Here is an 18,723-nt window from a genome sequence, read left to right as displayed (position 1 = left end):
TTTGGTGAATAACATTTTTTAGTGTTTAACTGATTGTTCCGTGCAGGTTGTATAAATTTGAGTGCAGTCACACAACACATGAATTGTATTCACTAGCAGAATTAAGATTATTTTGTGATAAAATTTTTTGTTGCTCTAAAAATAATTTGTAAAAACAGCTAATTGTTGATTGCTTTGAATAGCTACCAATTTGACCTTTTTTCATCTTTAAATCATTAGTTATTAACATAATTTTATCCATGTCGCTCAGTCCTATATTAATATGACAATGAAAATATGACTCAAGTGTGTAAAGTGTTATTGTATTTTCTCAGCATAAATGATTATGTAAATGGTTGGCCCTCAGAGTATATGTGTCTCAGTCCAGAAATGTGTTTGCATTCATTTATGACCATCTAGGTACATTCAAGGAGCCGCCTCACCGAAAGATATGCTAATTCTCGTGGATGCGTGAGTTGTTTGATAATCTTACTGATCCATAACCTTCCTGCATCCATCATGATTTCCCCTGATTGTAATGCATGCCTTTCTAGCTTTGCCACATAGTGTGATGTATTTCCCAAGGCAGAAGCAGTTCTAATTACATCGAGTAAAATCTCACAGGACGAGAACTGAGCAGACAGATTGCTGTGAGAAGCTGTCAGGTATTTCTTTCTTGTTTTTTTTTAGGAGTGGGAGTGTGTCTGGCTTGACGCTAAAACTGATCAGGACCTCTGTCAGCGAGATGCTGGAGACTCTTTCTGATGATGACTATGTCAACGTAGTCAGTGTGAGTATTATTAAACTGCCCACTTGCTGAATGTTGGGTGGTCTGTTTATTCAAGGTGACGGTGAGAGGGGGATGCGTGATCAGAAACGGGACTGAGAGTGAAATATGGATTTGAAATGTGTCCATGAGTGGCGTTGAGAATTTACACCCAGTTCGTATCCATTCAGATACATCTTTACACATACACAACAAATACCCATACACAAACACACACATACACACACAAATAAAAGAGAGGCAGAGAGATGGATGACCAGTAACGAAATATGGATTTCTCTCTGGTCTGGCCACCATGAAACAGGCCTTTAATGAAATACCCACTGCTCTATTTGGTGTACAGGATTAAAACTCTGCAGTACATGGCCCCTCCCCACCTCTAGGCCCTCAGATGTGGCCGTGGCTGTGTATGTCCATTCCCAACGCTCCTAAAGGAATTAAAGCTGCACCTCTGACTGGAATGAACCCCAGGAAACATTTATCACCCTCTTGTTCTCTCCATCATTTGTTCTTTTCATCACTGAGCCATGCAGTTCCTGTCAGCATTTCACCATATACCTCCATTCATCTCTTTGTATCAATGAATGCCCTTCCTTTACACTGTATGCCTCCACTTTTCTATACACAGCCAAGAAACTTTCCTCTTCTCACTATTCCTTCTGTTTTTTGCCTTCATTTTTACTTTTCTCGCCCACCCATCACTTCCATTACATTCTTCCTCTACAGCTTTTCATTCTCTGGCCGTCTATTCTAGGCTCTCCACACTTGTGATTACACTTGAATAGAGCCAATCAGGAGATTGTGTGATGTGTAGATGGGTGCCTGTGGAGGTGTTTATTAAGACAGGTCTTTATAGAGATTGGAGCTGTCTTCGTTCTCCTTGCAAATGACAGCCATTCCGACTCTCTTTCCTCTCTCGAGGGACCTTTTGTCTTGGACATAATGTATTCGGTTTCATGGTGGACTTGTGATTCTGCAAAGATGTGCAGTTATTGGCTACTGTTGGTGTGTGTGTGCGTGTGTGTGTGTGTAAAAAATTAGATGGTGGGAGATTTGTAGAGACACTGAAATCCAATTCAGTTTTGACTCAGTTTTATGACTTTTGAACTTGAACTGTTTAAAAGTACAGTGCATGAGATATGATGAATCTATAGTCCAAAGAACTTGCCTGGTTGTATCAAGGTACTAAAAACGTCATTTAGGTTTGTTGCAGTTTAGCCAAGTATTAAGACTATGTGGCTGAAACAAGCCAGCAGTACATCTATGTTATATAGTCAAGGACCGTAAACTAAAGTTTGGGTGATAATTTTAACAGTAATTCTTGGGGGTTTTTTGCAACCTGTAATATCATACTGCTACCTGTTTTCATTGTTCCAGCCTGTCTTTTTTTCACTTTTTATTTTTTAGCAGTTTTGTATTTTTAGCTGTCAACAATATTATTTGCTAAGCACAATGTCAGTATAACCAACAGGAAGGGTATCAAAAACAACAAGACAGCTAAAGTCAAAATGAAATGGATTTAGAATATTCCTGCTGCAATATATCAGTTACATAATGGTAACTCAGTGTCAATTTCCTCCTGTTTCAGCAAAAATCATTATTCCTTCTGTCAGTCACCCTCTATATCTATTTCTTTCTGTCACTGATTCACTCATTTATGCACACACACGGACGCACACACACACATGTGCATACACATATCCACTGCCCGATGTCTGGTCCTCAGGGTGTTGTTACCTGTCACTAAATCATTAGTCTCTGATATTACCCATAAATCCCTCCTCATTAACAGTAGCCCAGGGACTAAGTTGGCATTTGGTCACGGAAGATGCTCGCACTCGTTCTTCACAGCTGGTCAGGTCAGACGATTGCTGATGGCTGCCTCTCTTCCTTTCCTTTTTTGCTCTCTCTCTCTCTCTCTTTTTGTTTTTTTACCCTTGTCGTCTCTCTTTCCCACACCTCTCACACCACAAGCCTCCACCACATTTATCCAGCCTGCTCAGCCATGTTTTGCCGGGATCAATTCTTTTAGCCAGTGTCAGTCCAATGAGCAAGCCAGAGTAGTAAACCAGAATAGAAGACAGTCCGCTGGGATTAGAGCTTGAAGATTAGTCTTCTCTCTTGTGTCATCACTAATCCATTCCCAAGGCCTGGACCATCACACACACATATAAGAGCTGTTGTAATAGGATCACGGCAGAATAGTGGAATTTGCGGTAGACTGCGTTCACATTCGTGTGCAGGGCCAAAAAAGCTGTCTTACAATGAAAGAATATGGCTTTTTTTTAGTCATTTCACAAGTCTCTGTATATCAGTGTTTGTTTATTTAATAAAGTAATTAAATCAGATAAAACTATAATTCTCTGTCATGTACCCTTTATGAGATCATTATTCTCTAAAAGGCAAACACCTCACGTTCGTGCTTAGCCCCCCCCCCCACCACACACACATGTTCTCTTCCTCTCACTTTCTGCTCCTCACCATCCCACATGCTAGACCCACCTTCTTCACTTCTGCTTTAGATAGATTATGTGATAACAGATTCCCATCTGCTCTACACAGTCAGTCATGTGAACTTCCATTGTGTTCGTGGTGTTTTGTGTTGTGCGTGTGTCATAGCCAATATTGTATTGCTTTTCGGTCCAGCAGAGATGTGTATGTCTGTTATTGTCATTCTAAAAGGAACTTCAAGGCTGCCTGGTTCCCTGGAAACGCACACAGACACACATGCACACATACTGATCAAGGCCCACATATAGTCAGGGCTCTTTTTGCCTCCCTGCTTGTCTTTGTACATCAGTGTTTCAGCCTCCCTATTGGCCATCTCACAGAGACGCATTGATTAGTTGAGATCGATGAGGTGCAGTATTGTTTCAGAAGAGTTCTGCTACACAATAGATGTGCTGGGAATGGGACAGCTTGCTACTCTGCTGTCCCATGCCCTTCGTGCGCTATCATTAGAAGTTCTTTTTGTTTATTTAATTTATTCTGTCTTTTTACTTATTGCCATTGGGAGTTCTTTAAAAATGCCTTTCCTCCTCACTCCTAGGCACTCCTCAAGCAAACTCAAACATACCTCATTTTTTGGGGTGGAGTATTTGTGCATGTGTGCACTGTGAGGTGGAAATAAGCAAGTCTCACCTTTAAAAAAAGACGGTGAGGTTGCCTAAGCTCGTTTCTATATAACAGAATCTTGTTTCCATGGGTACCAAATCGTTGAGCTCTGAGGATGTGAAGCAATTAGTGGAGCTTGATGAATGTGTCTGTTTACCACTGCCTGATAACAGCCAAGGCCAGGTGGTAGTGTTTGTGTGTCTGTGCGTGTGCTGCATTTGTATGATGTGTTGAATCTGCACACATGTTATAATTGTATGAATAAATTTCAGGTCATAACTCCTTTCCTCTGTTACCCAGTTTAACACCCTGGTGAAAAACACGGCGTGCTTCGACCGTCTGGTTCAAGCCAACGTGAGGAACAAAAAGCTGCTGAAGGATGCCGTGCAGAACATCAGCGCTAAAGGAATTACAGACTACACAAAGGGCTTTGAGTTTGCTTTTAAGCAGCTCTCTGCAGTAAGAAAAACATGTTATTTTGTCAGACTTTGGGCTGATAGACTGCAAAAGTTGTAAAGCAAGTTTTGAATGAGTGTTGTCTGTAATGCCTCCATTTTTGTTGACAGCCTCAGATTGTTGTGTTTTACTGCCATCTGCTGGTTAAATGTGTTGCCTCAACTCAACTGCCTGGTCAGTGACAGAAATAATGCAATGTTACATTTGAATGATGAGAACCTCAGTAATGATTGAACATTTCCAAATATTACCTCCTACTGCTATTTGCTGAACACATTTCCTTCATCTGATGGAAAAATCCATGAGGTCAAAGAAAGGTGTGAAGGAGAATTTATAGCAACTCAGAAAAAGAGAAGCAAATGCACCTGCAATTTTGCCGACTCCTTAATAAAGTTGTTCTTATTCTTATTCTTATTCTTATAATGTGACACTATAATGTCCAGAAGATGGACTACAAAATGTGCGTCTTGGTGATCCAGTGTAACTCATTTTCTCCTCCTTGTTTAGAATTTCTCCTAATAAAGTAAAATTCGCTCCACCCTTAAATGCACCTCAATCAATTTTATAGCTCATAATCTCGATTTGAGTCTGTATAAATCTACATTCTTCATGCATCTTTGGCAAGAAGCAGATTTTATTGCAGCAGTGTAATGTTCATAGTCCACCTGTAGGTTTAACAGCCTGCTGTTGAAAATTCAAAACCTATCAGTAGGCTGTCGCATGAAATAGCTTTTAAAACGCTTTTAATTAACATTTTCATGATCTGTGCCACTTTGGCAGGTTTGTTGACGCTATAAATTATGGGATGTTATTGTCTCATTTCCTTTCATAAAGGACGGTTCAGTTTATCCGGTGCCAAAGGAGGTAATAAAGGAAGCACTGAAGCACATTTCAGTGTAATTAGAGAATTCAAACCTCTTATTATAGCTAACACACAGAAACCTCCAGGACAGTTCCCTCAATTATGAACTTTCCTAATTGAAATTGACTATTCAATCCCATCTCTTACTTTTTACTGAATGATATTAATGCATCAGGTTAGAAGTAGTGCATATTTGATAGGATTCAGAGTAAGATGCTTAGAATTTCTGCCAATGGATCCAAGCAGCTGCAGTTTTCATGACTTTTTCTGCTGGACAAATCAAAAATATATGTCACTATATGAAAAGCAGATGGATCTTCATAACAAAAGGTTTTATCCTTTGGGCAAAAAAACATAGGATTTGTCTACTCATTTATACAGATATGTCATCTTCATAGATGTGGGCTGCATTGTGGTGCAATGGTTCACACTGTTGCCTCACAAAAGAAGAAGGTCCTGGGCTTAAATCTGCTGTCTGAGACTCCTACAGTACCAAGGCTTCCTAACAGTATAAAAACATGCATGCTTTCTCTGGGATAGAAGAAGATTGCCTTTAACAATTTTTTTAAGTTGCATGGAGTATTGATTATGCAAAATGGGTGGTTTTGATGAAACTGCTAGATAAAATCTTATCTAAGCAACAATGCAAAGCAAAGGCTTTAGTGAATGCCTGAATATTTTTCTCCAAATGACTAATTGACCCGCGTGCCCACAGCACATGTGGCTAAAAACATGACAATAATCATTAATCTCCATGTTTATTCTCTTTGATAGACTAATGTGAGCAGAGCAAACTGCAACAAGATTATCATGCTGTTCACTGATGGAGGAGAGGAAAGAGCCCAGGCCATATTGGAGAAATATAATGCTGACAAAAAGGTATACAAAAGACACACATACACACACGTTTCTATCATTATAGAGGACAGTTAACTCGCGTTAATTCCTTACTTTCTTAAACTAATTCTGACATACTTTGAAATTTAATGATTAACATTATGGGGACTTGCTTTATGTTCAGCAGTGGAAGTGGTAGTAAAGAGATTTACATCACACATTATGAATAATACAAACACACACACCAACAAACTTGTGTGTGTGCTACCTCTTGGAACTCCCTTTGGGTTGTGTTTTCTGTGTACGTATTCTCTTTATGGAAAATTTTCTTCACAAGGCAGAAGAGGGTGTGAAACTAAGGCCTCACACAGTTTCCAAAATAGCTGTGATGCTGTGCAAAATATGAACAAAAGCAGAACTGAATGCCTCTGCAAATGAACCAGGCTAAAGTATGAAATTTCCATTTCCTGCTTTATGTTTCCTAAAAAATGTAAACTTCTAGATTAACATGCAAAAACCAGATCATTACATTTGTTATAATAAAACTTGAAGCTCAACGTTTTTTTGAGTCCAAACTCATTTAAGATGGAAAACTTTCCTGTGGTCTGACAAATTATTTATTTTATTCCTCCCTGGTCCCCACATTTTCCAAAAATCTTTGAGTTTCATCATTTCACATGTTGTTTTTGTACTATTTTCAAATAAATACAGGTTCTAAATGGTCTGTAACTCATTTCATTTATTCACACAAGGATTTTCACAAGGTTGCATCACATTTCAACATGTCAAAACAGGAAAAAGATTACATATGATGCTCAAAGTCACATGATCAAAGACAGATTTCACCTTTGTTTTGTGTTCAGCTTCAAATGTGTTAAATTGATTAATAATTACAAGTATTTACATTAACTTTTTGTGAAACAATTTTTCTTAGTTTGTTTTTCAACATTGTAAGAGGTAACATGGAGAGATTTTTTTAACCTTATGCTTCAGGTTAGGATCTTCACCTTCTCAGTAGGACAACACAACTATGACAAAGGACCCATTCAGTGGATGGCCTGCTCGAACAAAGGTACAACACGGATCCCAACATGCATCTGTGCTTAATCTGTTCTTAGTATTAGATAACATTATGTTCTACTGAAGAATTAATTCTATGATTAACTTGGAATATTTAAGGACACCATAAAACATGCTAGAAATGCTCGAAGGGCACAGCATGAGCACAGGACGTCCTTGGCCAGATGACTGAAATCTTAACAGGAATGGCTGTCTTTAATCAGCCTTGTAGATGGCACAGAAGTAGAGGACATTTTCATAGACTAATCAGTAAACAATCTCATCAGTGATGCACAAGCAAGAAACCTGGATGGCAGTTATTTCATCCATTTATTTGTGTCTGGTAACTCGGCTGACACAATCACATTTTATGATGCAGCAAATTAAACTGCAGATTTACACCCTGCATCATTTACTCCCATTTGGTGTTTCATTCATACCTACACGCTGTCTATTGTTTCCTAATCATCTATCCAGGTTATTTCTATGAGATTCCATCCATCGGAGCCATCAGAATAAACACACAGGTGATTTTTTTTTTTGTTTAACATTATTTAATGTTAAACAATGAAGGAGTATGTTTTAGTCGAAAGAATCTGGAATATTAAATGATGTTATGTGTCCAATTTAGGAATATCTAGATGTCCTGGGAAGACCTATGGTTCTAGCAGACAAGCAGGCCAAACAAGTCCAGTGGACTAACGTATACCTTGATGCGCTGGTAAGTATTTTGCCATTTATGTTACAAATTCTTTTTTTTAAATGAAAAAAGCACCAATTTTGCTCAAAAATTTCCTCTGCTCAAGAATATTGTTAAATAGGGCTTTTGCTTTATTCTCGATCAGGAGCTCGGTCTCGTCATCACTGGAACGCTGCCTGTCTTCAACAGAACCAAGACCGTAGATAAAAGAAACGAGGAGGTATAGTAAATGAATGCATGAACGCATCATGTGAGGGCTCGTATCTGTCCTTATCTTTTCTCTCATACTTCCCATTAGCACCAGAATCAGTTGATTCTTGGCGTAATGGCGATTGACGTGTCTCTTGATGACATCAAGAAGCTCACACCACGCTTCACAGTGAGTGTACCACCCATACCCGTGTGTGATCACATGCATGGAGACAAATGCGTTTGTTGTAAAGGAGCAACTTTACACGACTTGCTCAGTTGTAAAGCACTTGCTCGGATGTTTCCCTCTGGAGCAATTAGTGAGTGATGTGATTCATTAGATGGCTTGTTCTTTTCCAGTCTGTTTAAAAAAGGTCACGCACAGATAAGACTGCTTTTGTTATCAGTTACTGGTCCTTTTTTCCATGGTGTACTCATGTGTTTTGGACCAGTGGAGCCCTTCTTTTGTACAGTGCCCTGACATGTCAAAAATGTAACATAATCACGGGATTTTATGGACTCACATATTATATTCCCTTTCCTCTGTACCTCCTTTGCATCAGATTGGTCCAAATGGCTACTACTTTGCCATAGATCCCAATGGATATGTGCTGCTGCACCCCAATCTCCAGCCAAAGGTATGGCATCTGATCCTGTACATAACTTTGTGTGGCTGAGTAGGTCCGTGTCTGAAAGCATTACATTATATTGTGACTGTTTATCATGGTTTCACAGTAACTGTTTGCACTCAGTGAATATTATTCTGGTTAGCATATGGTGCAGTCTTCTTTCAAACTTTTCCATGTTCACCACGTCACCTCATCAGTCTTCATAAAGAGAATCTATCCCTCTGTTAGAGTATGACTTGCTATCATCAGTCCTCAGATATTGGCTAGAAGGTCACTCTCCCCTTATGGGATTAAATAGATATATAGACTTGGCAAAGAATATTTTTTAAGAGTAGCAATTACTGCATTCAGTCTCAATAATACATAATTTAATGTTTTAATTTTAAAAATTAGATAATACATATTTAAAGTTGAAATATGAAGGAAACGCTTCCATATAAAGCAACAAGAATGCCACCGAGCATACTAACTTTCAAGCTGCTTTTTTTGACCTGTCAAAGGCTCCGACTCATCTTACAATTCCTCAAAGAAATGAACTAGTGCCTCTTGCCACAGGCATGTATTAAGATGTGGCCCATTATGAGTTAGCAATAACCTCACAGATGGTCTCTGCCCACTTTTCAGCAAATCCCTGTGCATTTCACTACTTTCAGCCTGAGGCTAATACACACTCAGAGCCTCCATAAGGCCAATATGCTGCCCAGAACTTAAGAAAAGCAACTCTTAAATCCTTTAAGACACACTTGAGCTATCAATCCACTGTCCACACTCAACTCCATTAAGACAAACATGTATGGAGTCACTTATTTTAAATAGTAAACATGAGGAAAAATAAGGAAACCTTGGGGTCTGAAAGGTTATACCAACTCAGCACTCATTATCTTTATAAATGTTGATGTATTTCTGTCATTATGTTTACTGCAAAGCTATATAGTGTTTGTTTGATCTGTTTTGCAAGCTTGTGTATGTTTCCTTTTTCTTTTTAGTCTCAACAAACAAAAACTTTTCCTCCATCTCAAAAAAAATCAGAGACATCAAAGTGTATCTCTCTATCTTTTTTCATAAATTTCTTAGAAAAGAATCCGTAACAGGAAGCTCAGACTCAATAATAAGTATGCTGTCACTTTTCATGAGGTGAGATAAAGTAGATGCACTGTAGTTTGCAGAAGTAGTCATGTAGTGTTTTCTGTAGATGAAGAGATTTCAGTGATGAAGAAGCAATAACCACAGGTAAATATCACCTTTTGCAGACGGTATTACTGCTCCTTTTAGTAGTTTGCAATTCTGTGTCTGAATCCCCTATACAGAAGCCATTCTACTTTATTCTGTTGCTTGTGATTATTGCTCTGCTGCTATATATATTGTTTGTTTTTGCCGTTATGCACCATCCATCAGTGTGGGTATATTCTGTCTCAAGGCTGGTTCTGACAAAAGTGAAAAATAGTTAGTAGTTTAAACCATATATATGCTATATGCCACTATTTTCTGTTAAACTGAAAGATGGCAGTATTACATAAATAAAAATATACAGTGAAGTTAATCCCAAAAATTAGACATATGATTTTTTTAACCTTTGTAGAGAGTGTATTTGCTGCATTTGCTATTCTCCAATATTTCCATGGCTGCTTGTACTTTCCTTGTATAAGTGAGGTAAGAAGCAGACACTGGTTTATCATTTTACCTGTTTTCTGCTTTTTTATATCAATAGTGTGACAACATGACTTTAGATTTCTTCAAATCTGTAATAACACACATACGGTACTCAAACATACACAAGCATCAAAGTTATTCTCTGAATGACCTCATGTTCACGTGGCATTCAGGCAAGCTATTTTCCCATCAGCCCACCACACACTTTTTAAATACAGTATGTAAGGCTTATTGTCTGAATGGGAGATTGCATGAATACTGATGGGGCCCTCTCTTTCTTTTTCTCTCTCTGTCTTTCACACTGCCTCAGCTCTCTCTGTATTTGATTATGTTTGTGCATATTTCATATTCATCACGCAGACCTACCCTGCTGCTAGAGTGTTTTCATTCTGATCTCACACCCCATCTCTGCTCACTACATTGTTGACATACAGCGCTCCCCTACTTTGTTATCCTTTCTTTTCTAACTCCTTACGTCTCATTTGATTTTTTTCTTTGCTGTTCACACCATCCACCGTTCCCATTTCCCTTCTCTTCATTTTCTTTCCTGTCTAACTCGTGTTTGATGTTTCATTCTCTATCACCCAGTGTTGTACCTCTTGATCTTTTATTCTTTCTTTTCTCGTTTTCATGCTGAGATGCTTCGCCGTCATCATCTTCCTTTGTTGCTTCAATTTATTTCGCTTACATGTAAGAACCTTGACTGATGCCCTTTAGTGTAAATGATTATTCTAGTTAGTTGCTTTTCTTGTCCATGTGCATTTCCCACAGTAAATCATACTTCATTTTAAAACTTAAAAAAAGCAAAGTTATTCCACTGTATCCAACATAGCCTACTTTACAGTCAAATTCTGTATTTTTTGAGCTGCAGTACGGCTTGCACAATGTATACCACTGTGCAAGAATCTATATAGAAAACATCACTTCAACACTGCTATGCTCCCACCACACTACCCTTTATTTTGAGTGAAGAACTATGAAGGACACGCTGGTATCAGATTCCATGTACTGCTGTTTTATAGAGAAGCACAAGATTACTGCTACTATTTTATACCACCATAAAGCCACTCAGACGTATAGGGTTTTTAAGAGAGGGCATTCATAGAGTTCAGTGTCACTTTGTATCAAATCTGATTTAGCTGTGTCTGATGTCAAATGTGCTGTCAAAGTGCTGCCATATGTTAGCCTTTATTTTTTATTCCCAAGATTTGACTAGATTCATGTGTTGAGGAAAATTAATGAACTGACCCAAAAAGAACATCTCAAGTAACTGATGTCCCGCTCATTTTAGTAACACCTAAATGCATATCTGCTGCCCACCTACCCAGTACTGTAGTACACCATCTGTTATACCATCTTCTTTTTCCACTTAAGCGTTTAACTGTTTTTTCACAAATCTTAGATCTTTAACTGTGCTCTAAAAATGTTCCCAAAACTACTAAAACGACATTTTTGTTTATAATGTTTTATTAAAGTAAAAAAATCTGAGGGTTGTTGTCTCATTGTTTAAGTATCTAAACACAAACACAATAATGCATATTTACGCATATTTAAGTTGAAGTTAAAGTAACTTAACAGCTGGGTCATAGGCTGAGCTCAGATCAGAGTTTTGATTTGTTTCAGTAATTTAAAAATATTTTTTGTTAGGGTTTTTTGTGCCGTTTATATGAATAAAATCTTTTAAAATTAGGAAATAATGTATTATATAGCCTTTCTGACCACATCAACCCAGTACCTTTTGATACTTACAGTGGCTTGCGAAAGTATTCGGCCCCCTTGAACTTTTCCACATTTTGTCACATTACAGCCACAAACATGAATCAATTTTATTGGAATTCCACGTGAAAGACCAATACAAAGTGGTGTACACGTGAGAAGTGGAATGAAAATCATACATGATTCCAAACATGTTTTACAAATAAATAACTGAAAAGTGGGGTGTGCATAATTATTCAGCCCCCTGAGTCAATACTTTGTAGAACCACCTTTTGCTGCAATTACAGCTGCCAGTCTTTTAGGGTATGTCTCTACCAGCTTTGCACATCTAGCGACTTAAATTCTTGCCCATTCTTCTTTGCAAAACAGCTCCAGCTCAGTCAGATTAGATGGACAGCGTTTGTGAACAGCAGTTTTCAGATCTTGCCACAGATTCTCGATTGGATTTAGACACCAGACAGGTCAGGGATAAAGTTACTGAGAAATTTAAAGCAGGCTTAGGCTACAAAAAGATTTCCCAAGCCTTGAACATCCCACGGAGCACTGCTCAAGCGATCATTCAGAAATGGAAGGAGTATGGCACAACTGTAAACCTACCAAGACAAGGCCGTCCACCTAAACTCACGGGCTGAACAAGGAGAGCGCTGATCAGAAATGCAGCCAAGAGGCCCATGGTGACTCTGGACGAGCTGCAGAGATCTACAGCTCAGGTGGGGGAATCTGTCCATAGGACAACTATTAGTCGTGCACTGCACAAAGTTGGACTTTAAGAAGAGTGGCAAGAAGAAAGCCATTGTCAACAGAAAACCATAAGAAGTCCCATTTGCAGTTTGCCACAAGCCATGTGGGGGACACAGCAAACATGTGGATGAAGGTGCTCTGGTCAGATGAGACCAAAATGGAACTTTTTGGCCAGAATGCAAAACGCTATGTGTGGCGGAAAACTAACACTGCACATCACTCTGAACACACCATCCCCACTGTCAAATATGGTGGTGGCAGCATCATGCTCTGGGGGTGCTTCTCTTCAGCAGGGACAGGGAAGCTGGTCAGAGTTGATGAGAAGATGGATGGAGCCAAATACAGGGCAATCTTGGAAGAAAACCTCTTGGACTCTGCAAAAGACTTGAGACTGGGGCGGAGGTTCACCTTCCAGCAGGACAACAACCCTAAACATAAAGCCAGGGCAACAATGGAATGGTTTCAAACAAAACATATCCATGTGTTAGAATGGCCCAGTCAAAGTCCAGATCTAAATCCAATCGAGAATTTGTGGCAATATCTAAAAACTGCTGTTCACAAACGCTGTCCATCTAATCTGACTGAGCTGGAGCTGTTTTGCAAAGAATAATGGGCAAGGATTTCAGTCTCTAGATGTGCAAAGCTGGTAGAGACATACCCTAAAAGACTGGCAGCTGTAATTGCAGCAAAAGGTGGTTCTACAAAGTATTGACTCAGGGGGCTGAATAATTACGCACACCCCACTTTTCAGTTATTTATTTGTAAAAAATGTTTGGAATCATGTATGATTTTCGTTCCACTTCTCACGTGTACACCACTTTGTATTGGTCTTTCACCTGGAATTCCAATAAAATTGATTCATGTTTGTGGCTGTAATGTGACAAAATGTGGAAAAGTTCAAGGGGGCCGAATACTTTCGCAAGCCACTGTAAGTAGTTGTGGGAGCCAAATTTCAAACATGGAAGACCAGAAGTGCTCACAACTATATAATTAGCTTTTAAGAAAAGGAAACAGAAGGAAGTGACATAATATGAACCTATTCAGCTAAACTGCTCATAAGGAAATTAACAGAAAATAATGAAGTGACGCAGACTGTCTATGATAACTGCGCAGAATTGTTTTAGTTTGATACGTCACTCTTTGGGAAATTGCAGAAGGCTGTGTATAAGACAAGACAGATTTTATTGTTTTATTTGATGTCAAAATTAATAAAATATAATTCATTTTTGTGACTATTACTCTTAGTGATACACTTTGAAAAGGTTGATGTAGAAGTAGATGAAACTGCCTTACTTGTCCATCCAAGTTTCAAAATGCAGAGGAATCTGTGGTAGACTGATGATGAATAACAACTGTAAAATGGTGTCCTGGAACATTTTTCTATATTAGCTCAGTAGACTTTAGATTAATTGATATGTCCGACCGAATTTTATATTACAAAACTCATAATATATTATTTCAAGCTCAGCTAATCAAAAGTCTATAGTTAAATCAAAATTCTCTTTTGTTTTGATTACACTGATCCTGTCAGTGTGATCGATTGAGCTGTCCTTAGTTAATCTAAAACTGTGCCTCTGTCTGAGTGAAATATTATTCTTTCCACAGAATCCTAAATTTCAGGAGCCTGTTACTCTGGACTTTCTGGATGCTGAGCTGGAGAATGACATCAAAATAGAGGTGTAGTATATAGAAGCACGTCAATCCCCCCGAATCAAACACACTCAAACAAACACTTACAAAAGTCAAAGTTTGCCATGCAAACATACAGATAGGTATGCTGTCATGTCACGTTATAGGCCACTATTCCTAGTATCTGCAAGTGATTTTTCAGGTTGTCTGACTAACTTGTTTATATGAAGCCATGAGACAAACTGTTAAAATTGTCTGTCATTATCAGTCAATCAGAGAAAAAAAAAAGTGTAACTGTGCTGTTTGTTTGTCTCGATGTGTAGATCAGGAGAATGATGATTGATGGTGAAACAGGAGAGCGCACCATTAACACTCTGGTCAAAACTCAGGATGAGGTAAGGCAATAAGCTGAAGGGGATTAACATATTTCAGTGCAGTAATTGGTGGAAGTTTTTAAAATCGCCAAACCCAGTCACAAGTTACATTATATCTTCAATGCAAAATTATATTAACTTTATGAATGAGGCACTGAGAAATGCTACAGGTACTGTAACTGAAAATGATTGAGCCATACTGACATGTTAAGTCAGTCGTTAGAATAAATATGTATTACAAGCTTTTTTAAATTGTTACATTTATTACATTTAAAGAGTTAAAAATGTTTTTACATAAGTTGTATCTCCTGCTACAGGAAGTTATTTCTTGTTCTTGCTTGCTATAACAAAGGTCCTTTTACAGTGAGGATATTTTGGACTATTTTTGCACCACAAGTGAGGCGCTAATGATGTGACAGAGTTTCGGGTTTGGGATGAAAATAGTTTCTTTGTAATTAATTTATTTATTTTTCCACAACTAAAAGGGAGCTTGATACATAACTTTACCATTTACAGAATTCTGAATTCTCTTTTTGGTATGCATCATCTATTGCAGAGGTATATAGATAGTGGAATCAGGACCTACACGTGGGCACCAGTCAACGGAACAGACTACAGGTGACACATATTACAAAAAATTTTGCATTATATATATTTTTTAAGGATGCTCGAGCTGTTTAATGTAAGCTCAAACCCAGTTAGCACTGAGACATCAAATATTGGAAGATGCTACTGTACTTAAGCCAACAGGGGTCACTCTCTTGTTTCTAACACCAGCCTCTGTTGAATGAGAAATACATTGAAGAGATCACATGTGTAGTCCACTATAAATGTATTCCAGAAAAACAACTCTTTGGAAAACATCCTTTATTTTTTTTTAAATATTTAATGTATAATTTCGTACTTACTGTACAATTTTATTCAGATGACCACATAAATGCTACCTTTGAGTCTGTCTGTCATCATATTTTCTGCAGCCTGGCTCTTGTGTTGCCTAAATACAGTGAACACTTCATTCAAGCTAAGCTGGGGGATGATATTAAACAAGCCATGTGTAAGTATGACATACACAGTGATGATAACCAGCATGCAAACAAATCATTACCCCCATGCATACTGTCTTTGGGTTTTTCTTTGGAGTGTCCCCACTTGCTTTGTACTGCTTGTTCATAGCTGGAACCATAGCGACTCCTTTGTATTTTCTCCTCAAAACTGCCAAATCCCTACAGAGTTTCTCTTTTGTAGTGCAACCCACTGGTCAGTCACCCTTCGCTCCCACACAAACTCTTCCACATGCTTTCCCTCTCACATACCCGGCCCAAGCACTGGGTCCTTTGATCTTATCTCTTTTTTTTGCTCTTCTATCCTTCTTTACTCCCTTCATTTGGGCTCCTCTCATCTCCTCATTATCATCACCATTACCAAACTGGTTGTTTTTCTTTTCCTTTGTCTTTTTTTGCACATTACACTTTTAAAAATATTTCTTTGGCCAGTTATGTCTTCCTCTGTCGTTAAGTCCAACTTTTCTTTCCTAAATTGTTAACAGGGTGATGACCTACCTTAAGCAGACATACCTTACTCTGGATTGTTTTTCCTGACTTTCAACCTATTTCTCTTTCTCTTTATCTTATCTATAAACCTGTCCTCACCTCACACTCTTCATTCTTCTTGATACCCCTCTCCCACCACCCCCATATTCGTTTTTTTCTTTGGTCGATTTATTTATTTTTTCACTCTGTGCTCCAAAAGCTCTCTGTATAATGCAAACTGGCTGTTTCTTTTAACACCGCGGAACATAGCGAATGTAATAGTTGCTTATAAATCATGAAAACACAGCTCAGGCACACGCTCACATACACACATTCTGCGTGCCACTCTTTGTACAATTGCTTGCATTTTGATTCTGATGCAGCTTTTTCTGTCTCTTCTTCTGCTTCTGAACCGGGATTTTACAGCTTCTTCTTGGGGCAAGTACTCACTGTTCTGTGTCCTCTGTGTCCTTCTTGCTGTGTGATGCTCTTCCATTGCATAAACCTTTTTGTTCTTTATTGTTCGCATTATTGCATTGAGATGTTCATCATCTTATCAATGCACAGGGATTTTAACTCTTTAACTCTTTTGACCAAGGGTTAAAATTAGCTGAAAAAAACACTGGATTTGGTACATATCTGGCTTTAGTTAATTTTTTGCTAACTTTGATGTAAACACCACAAAGCATAAGCAATGGTGTAGCTATTCCAACAGATGAGATCTTGACTGACTCTTTCAGCCTTTGTATCGCTCCCTCGGTTGCCGTAACGACTTTGTCACTGTGCCATAAATGCTGTCAGAACGTTTACAGGCCTGTTAAAGAAAGTAGCATGCTGTGCCTCAGTGCCAAAGTCTGCGCTGATAGGAAGATTGGACTCTAAAGTTCTCCATATAGCCATATTGAGTTTCCATTTGGAGCCAGACCACCAGACCACCACCTTAATCCAGCTTATCGAGTGAGTGCAGAAACCAAGGTGGTTTCTGCATCCACTTGTTCTCTAGTATATTAGAAATTGTCTTTAAAGCAATGGATATGGTGGATGAATATATGTGGGACTTCTTTATCTATATACTGGAACTTTGTATTTGTTGATGTGACCTAATACTGTGATAGAGGAAGTGATGAGAGAAAAGTAAAGAGCAAAAAAAAAGTATATGGAAGAATGAATGTGTGGAAAGCCATGGGACATAAAGACACCCTTCCCAGTCTATAGAGACACAGCAACGATGAATCTGCTTGTTATGTTTTATATGTGAAGGACATTGTTTCATCCTGCACCAGATTTCCATGACCCCGAGGAAACTCAGCACTCAGTAATTGTTTTTGCAGACTGCACCGCACGAGTCAATATATTTTAAAGGCAATGTCCAAAAACTCTTCATTTTAAGAGACTAGAGGATGATGGCCATTGATGCCTGTCATATCATTTATACGATAAGAATTACCAGACGTTTTTTTAAATAAAATCCAGACTTGCAGCAAGTAACACCCTGGAAGAAAATTTTTCTCATATTGTTGTATATTTACAAATTGTTTCCTTGCATTCCCACAGTCTACCCCACCTTTCATTGTTTTATGTTCTGTTATGTTCTTTTCTACAAAGTGCAATCAGTCTCTGTTATATATATTCAAGGTTTGTCTATTAGACCTAATATCCTTTCAGTGCAGCATAGTATTTCATTACCTACTGTAGGGAATATACACAAATCTCAACATATTTTCCCAGGTATGACATCATTCGTCAGATGACAAATTCACTTTTATCACCCTTTGTCTTTCCTACTTTCCCCTCTCTCCTACTCTTTTTCTCTGGGGTCACAACAGGGCAAGAAGGCAAGTATTTCTCAGTCAGTTATTCTCTCATAGCTTCCCATTCTAACTCCATTCACACTCTCTACTTTAATCCATCACCTCATATCTGTCTAATTCTCTTGTGGCTATGTATGCCTATGGATTTTGGAGCTTGTCATGGAATTTAGACTCCTGTGTGTGTGTATCAACCAAAATAAATTCTGTTTGTCTGCTTATCATGTCATCTCACAGTGAATACTTTCACATATAGCCGTCACACAGCTGGCTTCTATTCTATTTCACTGTGAAAATATATTTTTGGATAATATAATATCTGATAATATGAGCCTAAACAAGGTTGTTTTTTGTTTTTCAAAAGCGATGGAGACCTTGCAGCAGGAGAGATTTGATGAATTTGGTTATACCTACATTGCTCCAAGGTGAGTGGTCCTCACATTTACTATACATCCTCTATATACTATACAGGAGATTACAACTGACCAATGTTGTTTCTTCAGGGAGTACTGCAAAGAGCTGAAGTTGTCACTCAACAACACCCAATTTCTCCTCGACTTCAACCAGTACATTGATAGAAACACTCCAGATGCATGTGAGTCATGCATCTTTTTCAGTGTTATTTCACTGTACACATTTGTAGTGGTTTCCTGCACCGTTCGTA

The 18,723-nt window shown here is 38.4% G+C and overlaps 1 protein-coding gene across 3 annotated transcripts in view; it reads left to right on the top strand.

Annotated features, from left to right (window-relative positions):
* LOC116318275 (voltage-dependent calcium channel subunit alpha-2/delta-1) overlaps positions 1–18,723 on the top strand; it is a 67,786-nt gene that overhangs the window by 32,323 nt on the left and 16,740 nt on the right. For all 3 annotated transcript variants that reach the window (XR_005613971.1, XM_039615763.1, XM_039615762.1), the window contains exons 9-24: positions 400–450; positions 670–769; positions 4,181–4,339; positions 5,973–6,077; positions 7,029–7,107; positions 7,572–7,621; positions 7,726–7,815; positions 7,940–8,014; positions 8,093–8,173; positions 8,547–8,621; positions 14,325–14,396; positions 14,672–14,743; positions 15,279–15,340; positions 15,700–15,776; positions 18,424–18,484; positions 18,563–18,654. Coding sequence is in view for 2 of the 3 variants with exons in the window: in XM_039615763.1 (XP_039471697.1) it covers positions 400–450; positions 670–769; positions 4,181–4,339; positions 5,973–6,077; positions 7,029–7,107; positions 7,572–7,621; positions 7,726–7,815; positions 7,940–8,014; positions 8,093–8,173; positions 8,547–8,621; positions 14,325–14,396; positions 14,672–14,743; positions 15,279–15,340; positions 15,700–15,776; positions 18,424–18,484; positions 18,563–18,654 (1,301 nt within the window). In the remaining variant the exon portion in view is untranslated. The remainder of the gene's footprint in view (positions 1–399; positions 451–669; positions 770–4,180; positions 4,340–5,972; positions 6,078–7,028; positions 7,108–7,571; positions 7,622–7,725; positions 7,816–7,939; positions 8,015–8,092; positions 8,174–8,546; positions 8,622–14,324; positions 14,397–14,671; positions 14,744–15,278; positions 15,341–15,699; positions 15,777–18,423; positions 18,485–18,562; positions 18,655–18,723) is intronic.

Source organism: Oreochromis aureus, linkage group 7 (genome assembly GCF_013358895.1).
Source record: "Oreochromis aureus strain Israel breed Guangdong linkage group 7, ZZ_aureus, whole genome shotgun sequence".
In the NCBI taxonomy this organism is placed as follows: Eukaryota; Metazoa; Chordata; class Actinopteri; order Cichliformes; family Cichlidae; genus Oreochromis; species Oreochromis aureus.
The sequence above is the reverse complement of the archived record's forward strand: the minus strand, read 5'-3'. Positions and strand labels throughout refer to the sequence as shown.